Genomic DNA, 27,045 nt, shown 5'->3' on the forward strand with positions numbered 1-27,045 from the left:
ACGTCCCGTTTTCTGATCCCGGAAGTGATGTCATCACACGGCCAGACGTCATCCCGTCAACAGTGTTTACATCACAATAACAAATGACAAACAAAATCAAAACACGCAATCAAGAACCTGTGTATTTTCGGGTGAAAATGCACTTTTTAACGGCCGGTCAAATCGAATAGGCCGACCGCAAAACCCGAAGAAACATCTGGAGTTTTTACTCCCGATGTCTGTTCGGGGGTTAATTGAATATCCCCCGGACTGGTTCCTGAGTGTGTCTTATTGGTGTTTATTGACACATCACAGGTTTTATTCACCATTTGCATGTTTTGATTTGTTTGTCATTTGTTATTGTGATGTAAACACTGTTCCCATGGTTGTTTCCATGCCCACAGCCGCCACGGATGACGTCACTTCGGGATCGGGATGTGACCGGAAGTGCGGGGTTCGTGGACCTGGTTGGCTTTGCCGCGGCGGGGGTTGGCTATCCACGGGTTGGTAAGTTATATAAATGTTTTGTGTGACACGGTTTTGCACTTGTGTTGTTTTACTGAAGACGTATTATTGAAAGTGTATTAAAACACATGCAGGTTTGATTCACCTAACTTTAAAGTCTCTGAGTGCCGCCTTTCTCCGTGGATATATTGGGATACCACATACCCCTAAGGAAGGCACCAGAGCCATTGCCCAGGTGGGGAAGGTGAGTGCCGGACTGTATAAAAATAGGATTTTGGTACTTACCAGGTAAATCCTTTTCTTTGAATCCATAGGGGGCACTGGAGTACTCTTGGGATATGGACGGCTTTAGCAGGAACAGGGCACTGAATATTTAAATTTAGAACTCTCCTCCCCTCCATATCCCAGAGTACCTCAGTGTTTTTTACTGAGCCGAACAGTAGTGATAGAGAGGTTGACAATGGAGAATTACATATAACATAACGGACAACAATAAAGTTGACACATAACGTTACTGACAACTAAACAGTTGACACCATAACCGATAGAACTTGAAACTTTGAACCAGTCGGTGAGAATGTGTTACCATAAGATCCCCTGAACTTACCACAAACCAGGTAAAACTGCTCTGGGTGGGCGTCCAGTGCCCCCTATGGATTCAAAGAAAAGGATTTACCTGGTAAGTACCAAAATCCTATTTTCTTTTTCATCCACTAGGGGTCACTGGAGTACTCTTGGGACGTACCAAAGCTTCCCCCGTGGGCGGGAGAGCTGTTTGGCACCTGTAACACTAGGCGTCCAAAGCTAGAAGCTGATGCCGCAAACGTATCAAACTTGTAAAAGCGCACAAACGTGTGCACTGATGACCATGTAGCCGCACGGCAAAGCTGCGTCGTAGAAGCCCCACGACCAGCTGCCCATTAAGTTCCCACAGAACGTGTGGAATGTGTTACTGATGTAGGCGGCTGTAACCTAGCATGAAGGTAAGCCTGACGTATGGTCAGTTTAATCCATCTGGATAAGGTCTGCTTAGAAGCTGGCCAACCCATCTTGGCAGCATCATAGAGAACAAACAACGTATCCGTCTTACGAACTGTAGACGTTCGGGATACATAAACGTGTAATGCGCGTACCACATCCAAAGTTCCAGAAGTTCCTGTTAACACAGGAACTACTATTGGTTGATTGATGTGAAAAGATGACACTACCTTTGGTAAGAAAGCGGGATTCGGCCGAAGTTCCGCTCTATCATCATGAAACACCAAATACGGTGGCTTGCATGACAAGGCACCCAAATCTGAAACACGCCTTGCCGAAGCTAAGGCTAGTAGAAAAATTGTTTTCCAAGTGAGAAACTTAATATCCACTTGTTGTAAGGGTTCAAAATATGAAGACTGTAAGAAATCTAAAACCAGATTCAAGTCCCATGGCGCTGTAGGTGGAATGAATGGAGGCTGTACTCTGAGGACACCTTGCAGAAAGGTGTGTACAGACGGCAATAGAGCCAATCATCTTTGAAAGTAAATTGACAAAGCAGATACCTGCACCTTTAGTGTAGATAAACGCAGTCCTCCATCTAACCCCGTCTGTAGAAATAACAAAAGACGGGATAACTTGAAAGATGATGTCGGAAACTTCCAAGCTTCACACCAACCTATATAGATACGCCAAATTCTGTGACAATGAGCTGCCGTAACTGGCTTCCTAGCTCGTAACATGGTTGGTATAACCGATTCTGGAATGCCCTCTCTTCTTAAGAGGGCGGTCTCAACAGCCACCCCGTCAAACGCAGCCGCGCTAAATCGGGGTAAAGGAACGGACCCTGTTGTAACAGGTCCGGACGTAGCGGGAGCGGCAAAGGATCGTCTGCGAGTAATCCGCGGAGATCCGAGAACCAAGCTCTCCGAGGCCAATGAGGCGCCACAAGTATGACTGTGCCGGACTCTCTTTTGATCCGTTTTAGCAACAGAGGGAGCAGCGGAACGGTGGAAACAGATACACGAGGCTGTACGGCCATGCGATTGTGAGAGCATCCACCGCCACTGCCTTTGGCTCTCTCGTCCTGGACACATACTGTGGCGTTTGGTGATTGTGGCGAGATGCCATCAGGTCTACTTGAGGGTAACCCCACCTCAGGACCAACATGTGAAACACTTCTGGTTTTAATGCCGATTCTCCTGGATGAAAATCCCGACGGCAGAGATAATCCGCCTCCCAGTTGTCCGCTCCCGGAATGAACACTGCCGACAATATCAATTGGTGATGCACGGCCCAATTGAGGAATCAAGCTACTTCCCGCATGGCCATGCGGCTTCTCGTTCCTCTCTGTTTGTTGATGTACGCGACCGCCGTCATATTGTCTGACTGCACCTGGACAGTCTGAGACCGAAGCATGTGCACTGCTTGTCGTAGCGCATTGTAAACTGGCCGGAGTTCCAGGACATTTATAGACCGCAATCTTTCGTGAACCGCCCAGAGACCCTGGAGCTGACAATTTTGAACTACAGCTCCCCAACCTCTGAGACTCGCGTCAGTCGTTAGAATTATCCAATTCCAGGCACCGAACCGTTTTCCTGCGGTTAGATTGTGTACTTTGAGCCACCAGAGTAGAGATACTCTGGCCCGTGGCGACAACCTCACCCTGTGGTGAATCTGCAGATGCGAGCCCAACCACTGTGCGAGCACATCCAGTTGAAAAGGGCGTGAGTGAAATCTTCCGAACTGAAGCGCTTCGAAAGCCGCCACCATTGTGCCTAAAAGGCGAATGCACAAATGTACCTTTTTCTGTGTGTGGCTTGAGCACTAATTGTACCAGATGACGAATAACCTGTACTTTCTGTTCTGGTAGGTAAATTCTTTGATTTATCGTATCGAGAATCATACCTAGGAATTGAAGTCGTTGAGACGGAATTAGATGTGATTTCTTGAAGTTGACAATCCAACCGTGCTGAACTAGTACATTGTACGTTAGCAACGCATGTTGGAGGAGCATCTGTTGAGACGGAGCTTTGATGAGCAGATCGTCCAAGTACGGAACTATTATCACTCCCAGGGATCTGAGATGAGCTATCATCACAGACATCACTTTTGTGAATAACCGAGGTGTTGACGAGAGGCCAAACGGTAGAGCCTGAAATTGGTAATGGTTTTGCCGTACCGCAAACCTTAAGAACATCTGATGCGGTGGCCAAATTGGAATGTGTAAGTATGCATTCTTGAGATTCAGCGCTATCATGAATTCCTGTGGCTCTAAACCTGCAATTACTGACCGCAGGGATTCCATCTTGAATCTGTAGTAAGTGACGTACTGATTGAGACCCTGTAGGTTCAATATCGGTCTGACCAAGCCATCCGGCTTTGGTACCACAAAAAGACTGGAATAATAACCCTGACCTTGTTGGTGAGCAGGGAACTGAATTGCAATCTGCAGAACCGCCTTCTTGTCTTCCGACAGAGGCAGTCCTGTTGAAAAACCCCCCTGGTGGGAGACAGTCGTGCGGATCCACCCATCTGTGGATGTCTGGAACCACGCCGACTGGAACGTCTGAAGGCGTGCCCCCACAACTGAAGATCCGAGATGGGCTGGGAGCCCGTCATGCCACTGGCTTGTCGGCGACCTTAGCGTCCTGACGACGGGTGTTCCTCTACCACGTCTACCAGGCGTGGTTGTACCTCTACCACGGCCTCGAAAGGGCTGAAGTCTAAAGGATTTGAACGCTGGTCCAGAGTATTTCCTTCTAGGTACCGTTGGAGGCAATGGTAGGAAGACAGACTTGCCCCCCGTGGCCTCAGAAATCCATTTGTCCAATGGAGGACCAAACAACTTCTTGCCAGCGAAGGGTAACGCTTCTATCCCTCTCTTGACCTCTGCCTCTGCCTGCCAAGAACGTAGCCAGAGTGCCCGTCGTGCTGTAACTAGTGACGATGAAAATGCGAGAACTGACCTGACAGACGTCCGTAGAAGCTGTACATAGATAATCAGCAGCTTCACAAATTTGATCCGCGAGAAGAATAGGGTGGTCGTCTTGTAAGGCGGACCTGAGTTCTGTTATCCATACAATCAGCGCCTTAGTTACCCAAATTTCAACCAAACCAGGTCTAAGCAGCACCCCTGCTGCTGTATACATGGACTTTAGCATAGCTTCTAGCTTAACCTCTGACGGCTCTAGAAGCGTAGTAGCGGCTGGTACTGGAAGGGTTAATTTTGAAAAAAATTTTTTTAAAGTTTGGACACAGACGAATCTACCATTGGAGGATTCTCCCATGTAGATGTGACAGACTCTGGAAACGGGTAACTAGTCTTAAACCGGCGAGGTATAGAAAACCGTTAATCCGGATTATTCTATTAGCATCTTATGAAGAGATTCCGAAAAAGGAAAACACACTTGAAATCTCTGTCATTTAGTAAATACTACCTCATCATTTGTTAGAGGTTCTTCTGTCTCCATAAACTTCAGAGACTGACGCACCGCCCTGATGAGATTATCAATGCCCGGACTGTCAAAATCCTCACTATCTGACTGCTGGTCCAACTCGCCTTCCTCATGCTCATCTTGCGCAGTGAGGTCTGGCATAGAATCGTCAGAACACAACATAGCAGTTACTGGTAAATTATAAGACAAATGAAAATCATCCTTTTTTTTTTTTCCCCCAAGTGGACTTGGACCTTGGCAAAGGCTGAGACCCTTATAGTAACTCTGGCGGCCGCACACGAGATTCAGATCTTGCTGCCTCCCGCTCGTGGCGAGCGGCGGCCAATTCCGATTGCAACCCAGCCATTACATCCGCTAATATTGCCCATTGCGGATCCGGGGATGAAACTGGAGTAGAAATCGTATTTGTAGCTGAATTTACAAAACATACTGTGCATGTGGTAGACCCATCTGGCAACACACTATTACAGACATTGCAGTGAAAGTGCTTTTTTGTTTTTGCTTGCCTTACTCATTATGCAGACAGACAACACAAACCGACAAATAGAGAAAGCTCGCACGACTCAGTAAAATGGTTACTAAGGTGTGTCTATATATATATATATATATATATATATATATAGCCGAAGTGCAGTGCACGTGGCCAGTACTATATGAAATCTGATCCAAATTCCCACTAACACCCCTGCGCCTCCGGTGGAGTAGTGTTGTAGGACAGGATCTTCTGAAACTGAAAGAGAAACAGGATTGAACAGGAAGCATGGTTAAAATGGCCCCCATGCCATGCATACACTTATAATCACAGTTCAGGTTATAACACATGTCTAAAGTGTATAACCTGAAACTAACTTCGTTAAAAAACATCCTGTTAATATAGGCTTAACAGCCTATGTAATTAGATCAAAACCCATGCAGCCTTTCTATGGTAATACATACATCTCCCCCCCCCCCTTGCAGCTGCGCTGCTGTGAGGAGACTCGTCACTCCCCCCCTGTTCTCCGTGTACCGTCTGCAGTGAACCGGAGATCTGGCATAGGGAGCCGGGGAGCGCGCTGTCTAGCGGCGGTGCGGTCTCTAGCGGGGAGCGGGTGCCGAGAGCCGGAGATCTGTGCAGCAGGCGCTGTGTGTGGCCTCTGAGTGGCGGTTTGAGCGGCTCTGGCGGGCGCATTACACAAGGCACCGGCGCGGACGGGAGTATGAGGGAGCAGAGTACTGGCGGCGGCTGTACTTACACAAAGCAGCAGCGGCGGGCGGCAGTTAACCGGAGCACTGGCGCGCAAAAACAATGTTCTCCAACATACCTGGACGCCTGTGGTGAGGGGCTATGACGGGGCTTCTTCTGCAAGCTCCGTCCAGCCTTTCCTGCAGGTTGTCTGCACTTGGCTGTGAGGGTGCTCTGTAGTGAGGACCGACACGCCAGTAGCTGCTTGTAGCAGCTTCCACTATCCTGGACCCACGCCTTTTGGAAGGGGGGAAGGGATGTGGATAAAGTTCAGTAAAAATAAAAATTAAAAAGAAAATATTCAAAATAAGTGTGGGAGCTCCACACAAGCCTTGTTGCTACTTCGAGCACAGAAAAAACACTGAGGTACTCTGGGATATGGAGGGGAGGAGAGTTCTAAATTTAAATATTCAGTGCCCTGTTCCTGCTAAAGCCGTCCATATCCCAAGAGAACTCCAGTGACCCCTAGTGGATGAAAAAGAAATATAATTACACACACACACACACACACACACACACACACACACACACACAATTGATGGTCCGGCACTCCATGTAACAGTTAGCTTCCCCCGGTGCCCTCACAGGTAGAAGGATATACAGAGCAATTGCTCTGTGTATATATATATGTATATATATACATTTATTTATTTTTCTCCAGAAAGTGAACATAAAGTCCCATGCATCACACGCTTTAATTTTTTTTCCTTTTAAACTGGTCTGTTAAGAAATTGTTGTATGAAAACTTAATTGCTTAGTAGCAATACCCTACCATATAACTTAAGATCCAGTAAAATCCTGGTATTTTGGAGAAGTATGTTGTTTGAATTTGTGTAGCTGTCTCGTGCATCATGGAGAATCGCAGATATACTGTATATGTATAGTGTGGAGACATTGAAGATACAAGCTAGCACTCTTCAGACTGGTGCAGAGTGATGTATGTAATGCTATGATTGAATAATACAATAGAATGACATTTCAAGGCTAACAGACCTTTTCATCAGGTCATGCAATGTGAGACAACCATGTGATACATTACTTTGCATTTTCTGTATATATCATGTTGCATGACCTGATAAAAAGGCCTATACATATACAGACACACAGAGAAAAAAAATACATGCAAATCAATCGTTACGGAACAAAACAGATGCATGTGCAAGGCATACAACCACATGTAATTTCACACCAGATCAACTCTTGCTTGTAGCCATAGTTAACCATTGCTTTAGCACATTAAGGCAGGAAAACTGAGAAACAACCTAGCCAGACAGCCCCCCAATTAAACCAGACCTGTCCATGTTTGACAAATGTAACACCCTTTACTTGGTAGGCCTCAAACTCTTTCAAGATGCAAGAATCAGGTAGTTCTATTTTAAATCCCATCTGTCTTGCAGATCTGACCTCCAAATCGGGCATTTATCTCAAAACTGTACACCGTTCTAAAACTTGTTACCTTAAGAGTTTTGTACAATCCTTTAAGAGTCAGTGACAGGACCCAATTAGCCTCAACAGCTTCTGCGCAGCCAGTGTCCAAATTAGATTGCAGAAGGTGCCGGGAAATGGAGGCAAAGTGTTGGAGATATTTCTTAAGATTTCCTTGTGCTTGTTGGCTGTCACAGTCACTGTGATGCAGCAACTGATAGTCTTTCACTAAGAGGAGAGTTTAAAATTCGTTAAGAGGTTTATATTAGCTGTATTACTTACATTCATCTCTGTAAAAATAAATAAATAGAAGATCATTTTATAAAAGATAAAAGTTTGATGGAAAAAAACTTAACTATAGAACATACTGTAAGAGCACATGATAGTGTAGTAGATCAATACTTACGGCTTTAATAGAAGAAATATAGGAATTCTTATACTTTTCTTGCATACATTTTGGGGACACTGTATTAACCTGGGGTCCGTTGACAGGAAGCTTGTATATTTACTTGCAAAATGTACAAGCACCGCTCACTCCAAACCTCACTGGCTGTCTGAAAACTTCAGTTTTGACTAACAAAGCCTCAAAGTACAGGCCAATGGTACAATACAAAAGGGAGTAGAGAAAAACTACATTCTCAAAAATCCTAACCAGGAAAACCGTGAAAGAAACAGAAATACAAACAGAGCATGAAGGGAGTAATCCAGTTTCTCCCAAGGGACGATTAGAAAAGCATGTAAGAAACAAATATACTATATTTCTTTTACTCCTCCATTGGGAAACATCATGCCTATTGACACATCCCCAAGTTGTCCTTAAGGAAGGAAACAATAGGATTTTAATACCCACTGGTAAAATCCTTTTCTCTTAGTCCATAAGGGATATTGGGGAAAACTAGAACGATGGGGTATAGACGGGGACCAGAGGAGCCAGTGCACTTTAAATTTCTTCAACTGGGTGTGCTGGCTCCTCCCGTCTATGCCCCCTCTCACAGGCAGTTATAGGTAAAAACGTGCCCGAAGGAGAAAGGACATATACGAGAGTAGGAATATGAAAACAAAGGGTGGTGAGATTTACACACCAGCACACCACAAACATATAACAACCAGCAACGGCTGGCAACAGCGGAACAGGTAACTATAGAACAAGAGCCTGCAGAAAAGTCAATGCACTGAGGCGGGTGCCCAATATCCCTTACGGACTTTGAGAAAAGGATTTACTGGCAAGTATAAAAATCCTATTTTCTCTAGTATTCATAAAGGATATTGGGGAAAACTAGTACAATGGGGACGTCCCAAAGCTTCCAGAACGGGCGGGAACGTGCGGAGACATCTGCAGCGCCGCCTGCCCAAACTGAGTATCTTCTTTGGCCAGGGTATCAAACTTGTAGAACTTCACAAAGGTGTTCTTCCTGACCAGGTAGCAGCTCAGCATAGTTGCAAGGCCAAGACTCCACGGGCAGCCGCCCAGGAAGAGCCCACCGATCTTGTACAGTGGGCCTTCAAAGACTTAGGAACAGGTAAGGCTGCCGACACATAGGCCTGTTGGATAGTAAGCGAGATCCAATGAGCAATGGACTGCTCTGAAGCAGGGCAACCATTTTTCTGCGCATCATAGAGCACGTACAAGGAATCAGTCTTTCTGACCCGAGCTGTGGGCTTGACATAGATCTTCAAGGCACGCACAGCATCCAAAGCCTCCGGAACAGATGCGTCAGAAGGGGAGGGAATTATAATAGGCTGATTCAGGTGAAATGCGGAGGCAACCTTTGGCAGGAACAGCTGTCTATTCCGGAGCTCCACTCTGTCTTCGTAAAAGACCAAGTATGGACTTTTACACGATAAGGCCCCCAATTCCGAGACACATCGAGCAGAAACCAGGGCCAGTATCATCACAGTCTTCCACGTGAGGTACTTGTCTTCTACCGTCATCAGACGTTCAAACCAGAAGGACGATAGAAATTTCAATACTACACCCAAGTCCCAGGGAGCTGTAGGCGGTACAAAGGAAGGTTGTATGTGGAGTACCCCTTGCAAGAAGGTCTGAACTTCTGGCAACACTGACAATTTTTTCTGAACGAAAATATAGAGAGCTGAAATCTGGACCTTAATGGAACCCAGACGTAAGCCCTTATCCACACCAGCCTGCAGGAAACGTCCCAAGTGAAACTCTGCAGGCGGATATGTGCGTTCCTCGCACCAAGAGACATACCTCCTCCAGATATGATGATAGTGTTTTGACGTCACAGGTTTCCTGGCCTGAACCATGGTTGCAATAACATTCTTGGAAAGGCCATTGTGAGCTAGGATGTTCCGCTCAACCTCCATGCTGTCAAACGAAGACGCCGTAAGTCCGGGTAGACCAACGGTCCTTGTGGAAGATCTCTTCTGAGTGGTAGAGGTCAAGGTTCTTCGACGGACATGTCCAGAAGATCCGCGCACCACACCCTCCGAGGCCAATCCGGGGCAATTAGAATTGCCTGGACACCTTGATTCCTGATACGCTTTAGCACTCTTGGGAGCAATGGGATTGGAGGAAACAGGTATACCAGCCGAACGGCCAAGGCGTCGCCAGTGCGTCCACTGCTCTTGCCTGAGGGCCCCTGGTCCATGAGCAATACCAAGGAAGTTTCTTGTTGAGACGAGAAGCCACCATGTCTATTTGTGGGCAACCCGACTGGTCGATGATCTGCTGGAACACCAGCTGGTGAAGCCCCCAATTCCCCCAGGTGGAGATCGTGAGGACTCAGGAAGTCCGCCTCCCAGTTGTCCACACCCGGAATGAAGATTGCGGACATGGCTCTTGTATTTCTTTCCACCCAGAGGAGTATCTTTGACACCTCTCGAATGCAGGCTCTGCTTTTGTCCCTCCTTGTCGATTGATATACGTTGTCCGACTGGATCGCTTGATCTTTGAGCAGAGGAGATGCCTGAAGCAGAGCAGGGGAGAGTACTGTCAAACTCCAATTTGTAGCCTTGGGAAACGAGCTCCCTGACCTAGGCATCCTGGCAGGAGGTCTCCCAGATGTGGCTGAAGTGATGCAGTCGAGTTCCCACGTCGAGATCCCCTCGGGGTGGGTGGGCACCGTCATGCTGAGGCTTTAGTGGAAGCTGAACTGGCGGACTGTTCCTGAGGACTGGTACTTGCAGGTTTTCTGGACTTAACTCTGGAACCTCTAGCCGCGCATTGGTGGCACCTCTGGCCTTTGATCGAAATATGCGAGACCGAAAGGACTGGACAGACGGTCCCGGATAGGAACGTCTCGCCGGCGGGGCCCCAGAGGGGAGAAACGTGGATTTCCCGGCAATAACCTTGGAAATCCAGGCATCCAACTCAACCCCAAAAAGCCATTCCCCAGAAAAGGGGAGGGAGTCCACATTACATTTAAATTCTGCGTCCGCAATCCACTGACGCAACCACAAGGCCCAGCGCGCCGACACCGCCATGGCCGACGTCCGAGCATTTATGTTCCCCATCTCCTTGAGGGAATCACAGAGGACACGGGTAGTGTCCTGAATGCGTTTCAGGGGGGGGTAACCATTGTAACTAAGGGCATATCCCCCAAGAGGCCCCCTTGAATTTGCGTGGCCCAAGAATGAATGGCATGGATCATCCAGCAACCAGCAATGACTGGCCTTTGTGAAAGGCCGGCTGCAGTGTATATAGATTTTAGGGTAGTCTCTATCTTTCTATCCCCATGATACTTCATGGTAAAGGAGCCTGGGGCAGGCAGCAACACCTTCTTAGACAGGCAAGAGACTGAGACATCCACCCCAGGGGGTTTCTCCCAAAATTTTCTGCCTTGAGGAGCAAATGGGAAAATAAGATTTTACTCACCGGTAAATCTATTTCTCGTAGTCCGTAGTGGATGCTGGGGACTCCGTAAGGACCATGGGGATTAGCGGCTCAGCAGGAGACTGGGCTCAACTAAAGAAAGCTTTAGGACTACCTGGTGTGCACTGGCTCCTCCCACTAAGACCCTCCCTCCAGACCTCAGTTAGGATACTGTGCCCGGAAGAGCTGACACAATAAGGAAGGATTTTGAATCCCGGGTAAGACTCATACCAGCCACACCAATCACACCGTATAACTCGTGATACTATACCCAGTTAACAGTATGATAACAACTGAGCCTCTCAACAGATGGCTCAACAATAACCCTTTAGTTAGGCAATAACTATATACAAGTATTTGCAGACAATCCGCACTTGGGATGGGCGCCCAGCATCCACTACGGACTACGAGAAATAGATTTACCGGTGAGTAAAATCTTATTTTCTCTAACGTCCTAAGTGGATGCTGGGGACTCCGTAAGGACCATGGGGATTATACCAAAGCTCCCAAACGGGCGGGAGAGTGCGGATGACTCTGCAGCACCGAATGAGCAAACTCTAGGTCCTCCTCAGCCAGGGTATCAAACTTGTAGACTCTTGCAAGAGTGTTTTAACCTGACCAAGTAACAGCTCGGCAAATTTGTAAAGCCGAGACCCCTCGGGCAGCCGCCCAAGAAGAGCCCACTTTCCTCGTGGAATGGGCTTTCACAGATTTAGGGTGCGGCATTCCAGCCGCAGAATGTGCAAGTTGAATCGTGCTACAGATCCAGCGAGCAATAGTCTGCTTAGAAGCAGGAGCACTCAGCTTGTTGGGTGCATACAGGATAAATAGCGAGTCAGTTTTCCTGACTCCAGCCGTCCTGGAAACATATACTTTTCAGGGCCCTGACTACATCCAGAAAACTTGGAATCCTCCAAGTCCCAAGTAGCCGCAGGCACCACAATAGGTTGGTTCACATGAAAAACTGATACCACCTTAGGAAGGAATTGGGAACGAGTCCTCAATTCCGCCTTATCCATATAAAATACAGATAAGGGCATTTGTATGACAAAGCCGCCAATTCTGATACACGCCTGGCCGACGCCACGGCCCACAGCATGACCACTTTCCACGTGAGGTATTGTAGCTCCACGAATTTAAGTGGCTCAACTCAATGCGACTTCAGGAAATCCAACACTACGTTGAGATCCCACGGTGCCACTGGAGGCACAAACGGGGGTTGACTATGCAGCACTCCCTTAACAAAAGTCTGAACTTCAGGCAGTGAAGCCAGTTCTATTTTGGAAGAAAATCGATAGAGCCGAAATCTGGACCTTAATGGAACCCAATTCTAGGCCCATAGTCACCTCTGACTTGTAGGAAGTGCAGAAAGCGACCTAGCTGAAATTCCTCCTTTGGGGCCTTACTGGCCTCACAGCACGCAACATATTTCCGCCATATGCGGTGATAATGGTTTGCGTTCACTTCTTTCCTAGCTTTAAATAGCGTAGGGATAACTTCCTCCGGAATGCCCTTTTCCTTCAGGATCCGGCGTTCAACCGCCATGCCGTCAAACGCAGCCGCGGTACGTCTTGGAACAGACAGGCCCCCTGCTGCAGCAGGTCCTGTCTGAGCGGCAGAGGCCATGGGTCCTCTGAGATCATTTCTTGGAGTTCTGGGTACAAAGCTCTTCTTGGCCACCCGGAACAATGAGTATAGTTCTTACTCCTCTCCTTCTTATTATTCTCATTACCCTGGGTATGAGAGGCAGAGAAGGGAACCCATACACCGACTGATACACCCACGGTGTTACCAGAGCGTCCACAGCTATCGCCTGAGGGTCCCTTGACCTGGCGCAATATCTTTGTAGCTTTTTGTTGAGGCGGGACGCCATCCTGTCCACCTGTGGCCTTTCCCCACGGTGTACAATCATTTGAAAGACTTCTGGATGAAGTCCCCACTCTCTCGGGTGGAGTGCTGAGAAAGTCTGCTTCTCAGTTGTCCACTCCGGGAATGAACACTGCTGACAGTGCTAACACATGATTTTCCGCCCATCGGAGAATCCCTGTGGCTTCTGCCATCGCCATCCTGCTTCTTGTGCCGCCCTGTCGGTTTACATGAGCGACCGCCGTGATGTTGTCCGACTGGATCAGCACCGGCCGGTGTTGAAGCAGGGGTCTAGCCTGACTTAGGGCATTGTAAATGGCCCATAGTTCCAGAACATTTATGTGTAGGGAAGTCTCCTGACTTTTCCATAGGCCTTGGAAGTTTCTTCCCTGTGTGACTGCCCCCCAGCCTTGAAGGCTGGCATCCGTGGTCACCAGGACCCAGTCCTGTATGCCGAATCTGCGGCCCCCTAGAAGATGAGCACTCTGCAGTCACCACCACAGCGACACCCTGGCCCTTGGAGACAGGGTTATCCGCCGATGCATCTGAGAATGCGACCCGGACCACTTGTCCAACAGATCCCACTGGAAGATCCTTGCATGGGACTTGGCGAATGGAAATTCTTCGTAAAAAGCTACCATCTTTCCCAAGGCTGGCGTGCATAGATGCACCGATACCTGTATTTGTATTAGGAGGTCTCCGTTTAGAGACGCCAACTCCTTGGACTTCTCCTCCGGGAGAAACCCTTTTTATCCTGTTCTGTGTCCAGAACCATACCCAGGAACAGTAGACGCGTCGTAGGAACCAGCTGTGACTTTGGAATATTCAGAATCCAGCCGTGCTGTTGTAGCACTTCCCGAGATAGTGCTACTCCGACGAACAACTGCTCCCTGGACCTCGCCTTTATAAGGAGATCGTCCAAGTACGGGATAAGTACTTCGGCCATTACCTTGGTAAATACCCTCGGTGCTGGGGACAGACCAACGGCAACGTCTGGAATTGGTAATGACAATCCTGTACCACAATTTTGAGGTACACCTGGTGAAAAGGGTAAATAGGGACATGCAGGTAAGTATCCTTGATGTCCAGTGATACCCTGAAATTTTCCAGGCTTGCAATAATCGCCCTGAGCGATTCCATTTTGAACTTGAACCTTCGTATATAAGTGTTCAAGGATTTCAATTTTAGAATGGGTCTCACCGAACCGTCTGGTTTCGGTACCACAACCATTGTGGAATAGTAACCCCGGCCTTGTTGAAGGAGGGGTACCTTGATTTCACCTGCTGGAAGTACAGCTTGTGAAATTGCCGCCAGTACTACCTTTCTCCGAGGGCAGCAGGCAAGGCTGATGTGAGGCAATGGCGAGGGGGAGTCGTCTCGAACTCCAGCCTGTATCCCTGTGATACTACTTGCAGAACCTAGGGATCCACCTGTGGGCAAGCCCACTGATCCCTGCAGTTCCCGAGACGCGCCCCCACCGCACCTGTCTCCACCTGTGGAGCCCCAGCGTCATGCGGTGGACTCAGAGGAAGCGAGGGAAGATATTTGATCCTGGAACTGGCTGACTGGTGCAGCTTTTTCCTTCTTCCCTTGTCTCTGTGCAGAAAGGAAGCGCCTTTGACCCGCTTGCTTTTCTGAAGCCGAAAGGACTGTACCTGAAAATACGGTGCTTTCTTTAGGCTTTTGTGAGGAAACCTGAGGTAAAAAAATTTCTTCCCAGCTGTTGCTGTGGATACAAGGTCCCAGAGACCATCCCCAAACAATTCCTCACCCTTATAAGGCAGAATCTCCATGTGCCTTTTAAATGCAGCATCACCTGTCCACTGCCGGGTTTCTACTACCCTCCTGGCAGAATGGACATTGCATTAATTCTGGATGCCAGCCGGCAAATATCCCTCTGTGCATCCTTTATATATAAGACAACGTCTTAAATATGCTCAATGTTAGCAAAATATTATCCCTGTCTTAGCGTATTAATATTATCTGACAGGGTGTCAGACCACGCTGCAGCAGCACTATTTATGCTGAGGCAATTGCAGGTTTCAGAATATAACCTGAGTGTGTAAATACAGACTTCAGGATCGCCTCCTGCTTTTTATCAGCAGGTCCCTTCAAGGTGGCCGTATCCTAAGACGGCAGTGCCACCTTTTGACAAACGTGTGAGCGCCTTATCCACCCTAAGGGATATCTCCCAACGTGACCTATCCTCTGGCGGGAAAGGGTACACCATCAGTAACTTTTTAGAAATTACCAGTTTCTTCTCGGGGGAAACCACGCTTCTTTACACACTTCATTCATTCATCTGATGGGGGAACAAAACAGTGGCTGTTTTTTCTCCCCAAAAATAAAACCCCTTTTATGTGGTACTTGGGTTCATGTCAGAAAATGCGTGACACATTTTTCATTGCCGAGATCATGTAACGGATGTTCCTAGTGGATTGTGTATATGTCTCAACCTCGTCGACACTGGAGTCAGACTCCATATCGACATCTGTGTCTGCCATCTGAGGTAACGGGCGTTGTTTGAGCCCCCGATGGCCTTTGAGACGCCTGGGCAGACGCGGGCTGAGAAGCCGGCTGTCCCACAGCTGTTACGTCATCCAGCCTTTTATGTAAGGAGTTGACACTGTCGGTTAATACCTTCCACCTATCCATCCACTCTGGTGTCGGCCCCACAGGGGGCGACATCCCATTTATCGGCCTCTGCTCCGCCTCCACGTAACCTTCCTCATCCAACATGTCGACACAGCCGTACCGACACACCGCACACACACAGGGAATGCTCTGACTGAGGACAGGACCCCACAAAGTCCTTTGGGGAGACCGAGAGAGAGTATGCCAGCACACACCAGAGCGCTATATAATGCAGGGATTAACACTATAACTGAGTGAATTTTCCCCAAATAGCTGCTTGTATACATATATTGCGCCTAAATTTAGTGCCCCCCCTCTCTTTTTAACCCTTTGAGCCTGAAAACTACAGGGGAGAGCCTGGGGAGCTGTCTTCCAGCTGCACTGTGAAGAGAAAATGGTGCCAGTGTGCTGAGGGAGAAGCCCCGCCCCCTTTTCGGCGGACTTTCTCCCGCTTTTTCTGTGATACTGGCAGGGGTAATTTTACATCTATATAGCCTCTGGGACTATATATGATGTATATTTTGCCAGCCAAGGTGTTATTTATTGCCCTCAGGGCGCCCCCCCCCAGCGCCCTGCACCCATCAGTGACCGAAGTGTGAGGTGTACATGAGGAGCAATGGCGCACAGCTGCAGTGCTGTGCGCTACCTTGGTGAAGACCGAAGTCTTCTGCCGCCGATTTTCCGGACCTTCTTCGTGCTTCTGGCTCGGTAAGGGGGACGGCGGCGCGGCTCCGGGAACGAACACCAAGGTCGGGTCCTGCGGTCGATCCCTCTGGAGCTAATGGTGTCCAGTAGCCTAAGAAGCCCAAACTACCACCTGTTAGGTAGGTTCGCTTCTTCTCCCCTTAGTCCCTCGCTGCAGTGAGTCTGTTGCCAGCAGATCTCACTGAAAATAAAAAACCTAAATATACTTTCTTTCTAGGTGCTCAGGAGAGCCCCTAGTGTGCATCCAGCTCGGCCGGGCACAAGAATCTAACTGAGGTCTGGAGGAGGGTCTTAGTGGGAGGAGCCAGTGCACACCAGGTAGTCCTAAAGCTTTCTTTAGTTGTGCCCAGTCTCCTGCGGAGCCGCTAATCCCCATGGTCCTTACGGAGTCCCCAGCATCCACTTAGGACGTTAGAGAAAGTACGCAAAAACTTTTTGGACACTTGGAATTTTTTGACTGGATTTTTCCAGGCCTGTTCGAATAAGTCATCTAACTTGGGAGATTCACATTGGGTTTGTTTTGTACAAAGAAAAACGACTGCTGTGAAGAAGCGTCCTCTAGAGGGAGCCGTAACACATCCCTTATAGCCACAATGAGGGGTTCAATACCCTGAGTAGAATTGGGATCCCCACTAGCGGGATCAGGGTCACCCCCATCATCCTGGACATCATCATCTGTATCAGAAAGCAGAGCAGGTAAATCAAGCTTCTGGGGACCTGAATGAGAGAGGGGGGCTGTGCATCAGCCCTAGCAGCTAAATCTGCAACAGCTTGTTGCAGTAGTTGAGTCTTTTGCACATTAGCAGTGAGCTGGGATGACATATCTGACGCCATAGTTTTAAGAGACCCTAACCAGTGGGGCTCTGGACCCTCTCCCCCAGCCTCTTCACTAATTTGTGAAGATTGACTACATTGCTCACATGAAATGGACAATGGAGAGAATCTGGTGTGACAGATACTGCACAGCTTGTGCTTACCCATATTTCACTTTTGAACCGGGAACCCCCCCTTATGGGTCCCCCGGTGTGTACTCACCCCAGATGTCATCTTCAGGCAGCGCTAGGGGTGTGCTGCGTGCTGCGGCTGTGACAAGGCGCAGTGCCCTGCTGAACAAACAGCCCCTCTGCACCTCCCCCCCTTCCCCCACTAACTACCAACGCACAGGTATGCTGTTGCCCGAACAGCATACCGCAAAAAATAAAAGATTTAGATGAAATTGAAGAAAACTTTCTGGAGCTGCAGAGATGTGCATACTCTCCTGAGGGCACTTTTTTCTAAACTGCCTGTGGGAGGGGGCATAGAGGGGAGAAACCAGCACACCCAGTTGAAGAAATTTAAAATGCACTGGCTCCTTTGGACCCCATCTATACCCCATCGTACTAGTTTTCCCCAATATCCCTAATGGATGCTAGAGAAACTCTAATTTTGGATGCACAGCATCCTGCATTGAAACCTGGCATAGCTGGACTGAAAAGTATTAAATCTGTAAACTTTGTGAACGAATGCAGTGAAGACCAGGTAGCAGCCTGGCACAACTGCTCAGCAGGCCCCTATGTCATGCCCTAAAGGAGGTTCCCACTGATCTGGTGGAATGACTCCTCACTACCCCTGGAGAGGTTAGTCCTTCCCCAAAGAAAGCCTGGTGAATACCTAATCAACCTGGCAATGTTCTGTTTTGAAGATGACCAGCCTGCCTTGTGGCTATCACAATGGGCCTAATTCAGGTTCGGCAAGTATTGCCCGGCCGAAAGAAAGCGGGTGTACAATTCTGCGTATTTAAAACGTAAAATGCAGCTGGGGGCGTCTGTAGGAGATAGATGCCTTCTGCATGCATTTGCGAGATCCGAGTGCTGCATCTGAGGACGCAGCCACAGATCGTTGCAATTTGCATCAATTTTAGTCACTGGGCAGCCTGTGTCCAGTAAGTATGCACGACAGTGCAGACCATCAACCAATCACATCTTTAAAACCGTAACTGTTTTGAAGAACGGTGCTCCCCCCTCTCCTCCCCCCAAATGCAAAGGGGCCGCGAGCGATATCGCAAGTCCCAGTCAGCACATATGTAGAACCGGGCTTGCACAACCCCACAACAATCTGATTTGTATGTACTGTAACCCACTAGTTTCTGAGTTTCTGTACAAATCTGAACTAGGCCCAAAGAACCAACATCATTCATCAATCCTATGCAAGTCCTAGGGCCTATGGTCACAGAAGTAAGAAGGCCCTTATTCAGAGTGAAACTATAGACTACTTTTATGCTGAAGGAAAGCACCCACTGACTCCTCTGGAGTTTGGGGAAATTGACAAACTGACACTTCTGCGTTACTGAAGAGGTGGTAGCAGTCATGACTGACTAAGGAAGAGAACAGTTACAGTAGACTTTCCTTCTCAAAGAGAGAACATTAGGGAAGATAAGGCGAGGACAGCTACAGTTGAACAACCCAATAGGCTGTGAAGCTACACAAAGGGAACAAACCACAGAAAAAAACATTACCACAATACAACATTACATCTCTCCAGATAAAAGGACAGGTGGGAAAGAGAAGAATCTACAGCCTCAAAAAAAATGGCTGCTGTGTCTGTTCTGGTCGGCTTGCCTAGAGGGAAGCCACAGCAAAGTCACTGCTCCAAACTGAAATGACCCTCCACCTTCCCCCACTCTTCAGTGGGTGCATCAGTGAACCACAAAGTGGTGAAATAAGGAAAGGTTTAATTTAGAGATGAGCGGGTTCGGTTTCTCTGAAACCGAACCCGCCAGAACTTCATGGTTTTTTTCACGGGTCCGAGCGACTCGGATCTTCCCGCCTTGCTCGGTTAACCCGAGCGCGCCCGAACGTCATCATGACGCTGTCGGATTCTCGCGAGGCTCGGATTCTATCGCGAGACTCGGATTCTATATAAGGAGCCGCGCGTCGCCGCCATTTTCACACGTGCATTGAGATTGATAGGGAGAGGACGTGGCTGGCGTCCTCTCCGTTTAGAATTAGAATAGATTAGAGAGACACTTGATTTACTAATTTTGGGGAGCATTAGGAGTACTCAGTAGTGTACAGTGCAGAGTTTTGCTGATAGTGACCAGTGACCACCAGTTTTATTTATAATCCGTTCCCTGCCTGAAAAAAGCGATACACAGCACACAGTGACTCAGTCACATACCATATCTGTGTGCACTGCTCAGGCTCAGGCCAGTGTGCTGCATCATCTATATATATTATATATCTGTCTGACTGCTCAGCTCACACAGCTTATAATTGTGGGGGAGACTGGGGAGCACTACTGCAGTGCCAGTTATAGGTTATAGCAGGAGCCAGGAGTACATAATATTATATTAAAATTAAACAGTGCACACTTTTGCTGCAGGAGTGCCACTGCCAGTGTGACTAGTGACCAGTGACCTGACCACCAGTATATATAATATTAGTAGTATACTATCTCTTTATCAACCAGTCTATATTAGCAGCAGACACAGTACAGTGCGGTAGTTCACGGCTGTGGCTACCTCTGTGTCGGCACTCGGCAGCCCGTCCATAATTGTATATACCACCTAACCGTGGTTTTTTTTTCTTTCTTTATACATACATACTAGTTACGAGTATACTATCTCTTTATCAACCAGTCTATATATTAGCAGCAGACACAGTACAGTGCGGTAGTTCACGGCTGTGGCTACCTCTGTGTCGGCACTCGGCAGCCCGTCCATAATTGTATATACCACCTAACCGTGGTTTTTTTTTCTTTCTTTATACATACATACTAGTTACGAGTATACTATCTCTTTATCAACCAGTCTATATATTAGCAGCAGACACAGTACAGTGCGGTAGTTCACGGCTGTGGCTACCTCTGTGTCGGCACTCGGCAGCCCGTCCATAATTGTATATACCACCTAACCGTGGTTTTTTTTTCTTTCTTTATACATACATACTAGTTACGAGTATACTATCTCTTTATCAACCAGTCTATATATTAGCAGCAGACACAGTACAGTGCGGTAGTTCACGGCTGTGGCTACCTCTGTGTCGGCACTCGGCAGCCCGTCCATAATTGTATATACCACCTAACCGTGGTTTTTTTTTCTTTCTTTATACATACATACTAGTTACGAGTATACTATCTCTTTATCAACCAGTCTATATATTAGCAGCAGACACAGTACAGTGCGGTAGTTCACGGCTGTGGCTACCTCTGTGTCGGCACTCGGCAGCCCGTCCATAATTGTATATACCACCTAACCGTGGTTTTTTTTTCTTTCTTTATACATACATACTAGTTACGAGTATACTATCTCTTTATCAACCAGTCTATATATTAGCAGCAGACACAGTACAGTGCGGTAGTTCACGGCTGTGGCTACCTCTGTGTCGGCACTCGGCAGCCCGTCCATAATTGTATATACCACCTAACCGTGGTTTTTTTTTCTTTCTTTATACATACATACTAGTTACGAGTATACTATCTCTTTATCAACCAGTCTATATATTAGCAGCAGACACAGTACAGTGCGGTAGTTCACGGCTGTGGCTACCTCTGTGTCGGCACTCGGCAGCCCGTCCATAATTGTATATACCACCTAACCGTGGTTTTTTTTTCTTTCTTTATACATACATACTAGTTACGAGTATACTATCTCTTTATCAACCAGTCTATATATTAGCAGCAGACACAGTACAGTGCGGTAGTTCACGGCTGTGGCTACCTCTGTGTCGGCACTCGGCAGCCCGTCCATAATTGTATATACCACCTAACCGTGGTTTTTTTTTTCTTTCTTTATACATACATACTAGTTACGAGTATACTATCTCTTTATCAACCAGTCTATATATTAGCAGCAGACACAGTGCAGTAGTTCACGGCTGTGGCTACCTCTGTGTCGGCACTCGGCAGCCCGTCCATAATTGTATATACCACCTAACCGTGGTTTTTTTTTCTTTCTTTATACATACATACTAGTTACGAGTATACTATCTCTTTATCAACCAGTCTATATATTAGCAGCAGACACAGTACAGTGCGGTAGTTCACGGCTGTGGCTACCTCTGTGTCGGCACTCGGCAGCCCGTCCATAATTGTATATACCACCTAACCGTGGTTTTTTTTTTCTTTCTTTATACATACATACTAGTTACGAGTATACTATCTCTTTATCAACCAGTCTATATATTAGCAGCAGACACAGTACAGTGCGGTAGTTCACGGCTGTGGCTACCTCTGTGTCGGCACTCGGCAGCCCGTCCATAATTGTATATACCACCTAACCGTGGTTTTTTTTTCTTTCTTTATACATACATACTAGTTACGAGTATACTATCTCTTTATCAACCAGTCTATATATTAGCAGCAGACACAGTGCAGTAGTTCACGGCTGTGGCTACCTCTGTGTCGGCACTCGGCAGCCCGTCCATAATTGTATATACCACCTAACCGTGGTTTTTTTTTCTTTCTTTATACATACATACTAGTTACGAGTATACTATCTCTTTATCAACCAGTCTATATATTAGCAGCAGACACAGTACAGTGCGGTAGTTCACGGCTGTGGCTACCTCTGTGTCGGCACTCGGCAGCCCGTCCATAATTGTATACTAGTATCCAATCCATCCATCTCCATTGTTTACCTGAGGTGCCTTTTAGTTGTGCCTATTAAAATATGGAGAACAAAAATGTTGAGGTTCCAAAATTAGGGAAAGATCAAGATCCACTTCCACCTCGTGCTGAAGCTGCTGCCACTAGTCATGGCCGAGACGATGAAATGCCAGCAACGTCGTCTGCCAAGGCCGATGCCCAATGGCATAGTACAGAGCATGTCAAAACCAAAACACCAAATATCAGTAAAAAAAGGACTCCAAAACCTAAAATAAAATTGTCGGAGGAGAAGCGTAAACTTGCCAATATGCCATTTACCACACGGAGTGGCAAGGAACGGCTGAGGCCCTGGCCTATGTTCATGGCTAGTGGTTCAGCTTCACATGAGGATGGAAGCACTCAGCCTCTCGCTAGAAAACTGAAAAGACTCAAGCTGGCAAAAGCACCGCAAAGAACTGTGCGTTCTTTGAAATCCCAAATCCACAAGGAGAGTCCAATTGTGTCGGTTGCGATGCCTGACCTTCCCAACACTGGACGTGAAGAGCATGCGCCTTCCACCATTTGCACGCCCCCTGCAAGTGCTGGAAGGAGCACCCGCAGTCCAGTTCCTGATAGTCAGATTGAAGATGTCAGTGTTGAAGTACACCAGGATGAGGAGGATATGGGTGTTGCTGGCGCTGGGGAGGAAATTGACCAGGAGGATTCTGAAGGTGAGGTGGTTTGTTTAAGTCAGGCACCCGGGGAGACACCTGTTGTCCGTGGGAGGAATATGGCCGTTGACATGCCAGGTGAAAATACCAAAAAAATCAGCTCTTCGGTGTGGAGGTATTTCACCAGAAATGCGGACAACAGGTGTCAAGCCGTGTGTTCCCTTTGTCAAGCTGTAATAAGTAGGGGTAAGGACGTTAACCACCTCGGAACATCCTCCCTTATACGTCACCTGCAGCGCATTCATAATAAGTCAGTGACAAGTTCAAAAACTTTGGGCGACAGCGGAAGCAGTCCACTGACCAGTAAATCCCTTCCTCTTGTAACCAAGCTCACGCAAACCACCCCACCAACTCCCTCAGTGTCAATTTCCTCCTTCCCCAGGAATGCCAATAGTCCTGCAGGCCATGTCACTGGCAATTCTGACGAGTCCTCTCCTGCCTGGGATTCCTCCGATGCATCCTTGCGTGTAACGCCTACTGCTGCTGGCGCTGCTGTTGTTGCCGCTGGGAGTCGATGGTCATCCCAGAGGGGAAGTCGTAAGCCCACTTGTACTACTTCCAGTAAGCAATTGACTGTTCAACAGTCCTTTGCGAGGAAGATGAAATATCACAGCAGTCATCCTACTGCAAAGCGGATAACTGAGTCCTTGACAACTATGTTGGTGTTAGACGTGCGTCCGGTATCCGCCGTTAGTTCACAGGGAACTAGACAATTTATTGAGGCAGTGTGCCCCCGTTACCAAATACCATCTAGGTTCCACTTCTCTAGGCAGGCGATACCGAGAATGTACACGGACGTCAGAAAAAGACTCACCAGTGTCCTAAAAAATGCAGTTGTACCCAATGTCCACTTAACCACGGACAAGTGGAGCAGGGCAGGGTCAGGACTATATGACTGTGACAGCCCACTGGGTAGATGTATGGACTCCCGCCGCAAGAACAGCAGCGGCGGCACCAGTAGCAGCATCTCGCAAACGCCAACTCTTTCCTAGGCAGGCTACGCTTTGTATCACCGCTTTCCAGAATACGCACACAGCTGAAAACCTCTTACGGCAACTGAGGAAGATCATCGCGGAATGGCTTACCCCAATTGGACTCTCCTGTGGATTTGTGGCATCGGACAACGCCAGCAATATTGTGTGTGCATTAAATATGGGCAAATTCCAGCACGTCCCATGTTTTGCACATACCTTGAATTTGGTGGTGCAGAATTTTTTAAAAAACGACAGGGGCGTGCAAGAGATGCTGTCGGTGGCCAGAAAAATTGCGGGACACTTTCGGCGTACAGGCACCACGTACAGAAGACTGGAGCACCACCAAAAACTACTGAACCTGCCCTGCCATCATCTGAAGCAAGAAGTGGTAACGAGGTGGAATTCAACCCTCTATATGCTTCAGAGGTTGGAGGAGCAGCAAAAGGCCATTCAAGCCTATACAATTGAGCACGATATAGTAGGTGGAATGCACCTGTCTCAAGTGCAGTGGAGAATGATTTCAACGTTGTGCAAGGTTCTGATGCCCTTTGAACTTGCCACACGTGAAGTCAGTTCAGACACTGCCAGCCTGAGTCAGGTCATTCCCCTCATCAGGCTTTTGCAGAAGAAGCTGGAGGCATTGAAGAAGGAGCTAAAAGGGAGCGATTCCGCTAGGCATGTGGGACTTGTGGATGCAGCCCTTAATTCGCTTAACAAGGATTCACGGGTGGTCAATCTGTTGAAATCAGAGCACTACATTTTGGCCACCGTGCTCGATCCTAGATTTAAAGCCTACCTTGGATCTCTCTTTCCGGCAGACACAGGTCTGCTGGGGTTGAAAGACCTGCTGGTGACAAAATTGTCAAGTCAAGCGGAACGCGACCTGTCAACATCTCCTCCTTCACATTCTCCCGCAACTGGGGGTGCGAGGAAAAGGCTCAGAATTCCGAGCCCACCCGCTGGCGGTGATGCAGGGCAGTCTGGAGCGACTGCTGATGCTGACATCTGGTCCGGACTGAAGGACCTGACAACGATTACGGACATGTCGTCTACTGTCACTGCATATGATTCTCTCAACATTGATAGAATGGTGGAGGATTATATGAGTGACCGCATCCAAGTAGGCACGTCACACAGTCCGTACTTATACTGGCAGGAAAAAGAGGCAATTTGGAGGCCCTTGCACAAACTGGCTTTATTCTACCTAAGTTGCCCTCCCACAAGTGTGTACTCCGAAAGAGTGTTTAGTGCCGCCGCTCACCTTGTCAGCAATCGGCGTACGAGGTTACATCCAGAAAATGTGGAGAAGATGATGTTCATTAAAATGAATTATAATCAATTCCTCCGCGGAGACATTGACCAGCAGCAATTGCCTCCACAAAGTACACAGGGAGCTGAGATGGTGGATTCCAGTGGGGACGAATTGATAATCTGTGAGGAGGGGGATGTACACGGTGATATATCGGAGGGTGAAGATGAGGTGGACATCTTGCCTCTGTAGAGCCAGTTTGTGCAAGGAGAGATTAATTGCTTCTTTTTTGGGGGGGGTCCAAACCAACCCGTCATATCAGTCACAGTCGTGTGGCAGACCCTGTCACTGAAATGATGGGTTGGTTAAAGTGTGCATGTCCTGTTTTGTTTATACAACATAAGGGTGGGTGGGAGGGCCCAAGGACAATTCCATCTTGCACCTCTTTTTTCTTTTCTTTTTCTTTGCATCATGTGCTGATTGGGGAGGGTTTTTTGGAAGGGACATCCTGCGTGACACTGCAGTGCCACTCCTAGATGGGCCCGGTGTTTGTGTCGGCCACTAGGGTCGCTAATCTTACTCACACAGTCAGCTACCTCATTGCGCCTCTTTTTTTCTTTGCGTCATGTGCTGTTTGGGGAGGGTTTTTTGGAAGGGACATCCTGCGTGACACTGCAGTGCCACTCCTAGATGTGCCCGGTGTTTGTGTCGGCCACTAGGGTCGCTAATCTTACTCACACAGCTACCTCATTGCGCCTCTTTTTTTCTTTGCGTCATGTGCTGTTTGGGGAGGGTTTTTTGGAAGGGCCATCCTGCGTGACACTGCAGTGCCACTCCTAGATGGGCCCGGTGTTTGTGTCGGCCACTAGGGTCGCTAATCTTACTCACACAGCTACCTCATTGCGCCTCTTTTTTTCTTTGCGTCATGTGCTGTTTGGGGAGGGTTTTTTGGAAGGGACATCCTGCGTGACACTGCAGTGCCACTCCTAGATGGGCCCGGTGTTTGTGTCGGCCACTAGGGTCGCTAATCTTACTCACACAGTCAGCTACCTCATTGCGCCTCTTTTTTTCTTTGCGTCATGTGCTGTTTGGGGAGGGTTTTTTGGAAGGGCCATCCTGCGTGACACTGCAGTGCCACTCCTAGATGGGCCCGGTGTTTGTGTCGGCCACTAGGGTCGCTAATCTTACTCACACAGCTACCTCATTGCGCCTCTTTTTTTCTTTGCGTCATGTGCTGTTTGGGGAGGGTTTTTTGGAAGGGCCATCCTGCGTGACACTGCAGTGCCACTCCTAGATGGGCCCGGTGTTTGTGTCGGCCACTAGGGTCGCTAATCTTACTCACACAGCTACCTCATTGCGCCTCTTTTTTTCTTTGCGTCATGTGCTGTTTGGGGAGGGTTTTTTGGAAGGGACATCCTGCGTGACACTGCAGTGCCACTCCTAGATGGGCCCGGTGTTTGTGTCGGCCACTAGGGTCGCTTATCTTACTCACACAGCGACCTCGGTGCAAATTTTAGGACTAAAAATAATATTGTGAGGTGTGAGGTATTCAGAATAGACTGAAAATGAGTGTAAATTATGGTTTTTGAGGTTAATAATACTTTGGGATCAAAATGACCCCCAAATTCTATGATTTAAGCTGTTTTTTAGTGTTTTTGGAAAAAAACACCCGAATCCAAAACACACCCGAATCCGACAAAAAAAATTCGGTGAGGTTTTGCCAAAACGCGTTCGAACCCAAAACACGGCCGCGGAACCGAACCCAAAACCAAAACACAAAACCCGAAAAATTTCAGGCGCTCATCTCTAGTTTAATTGGGATACAATGAAATTTCTCATTATGAGCCACATTGTGGTTAACATATAGTGGCTAAAATGAGGGAACTTTAGCACCAAACCATCTGCCTACAGTATGTTATTTTATGGCTCTTAGTCTTTATACATTCTCATAAAAGCTTAATAATT

General features: G+C 47.8%; 1 protein-coding gene across 3 annotated transcripts in view; it reads right to left on the minus strand.

Moving 5' to 3' along the window:
• Window positions 1-27,045, minus strand: part of ZZEF1 (zinc finger ZZ-type and EF-hand domain containing 1) — a 404,243-nt gene that overhangs the window by 73,649 nt on the left and 303,549 nt on the right. For all 3 annotated transcript variants that reach the window (XM_063953702.1, XM_063953701.1, XM_063953700.1), the window contains exon 43: window positions 7,556-7,752. In XM_063953702.1, the coding sequence (XP_063809772.1) occupies window positions 7,556-7,752 (197 nt within the window). The remainder of the gene's footprint in view (window positions 1-7,555; window positions 7,753-27,045) is intronic.

Source organism: Pseudophryne corroboree, chromosome 2 (assembly GCF_028390025.1).
Source record: "Pseudophryne corroboree isolate aPseCor3 chromosome 2, aPseCor3.hap2, whole genome shotgun sequence".
NCBI lineage: Eukaryota > Metazoa > Chordata > Amphibia > Anura > Myobatrachidae > Pseudophryne > Pseudophryne corroboree.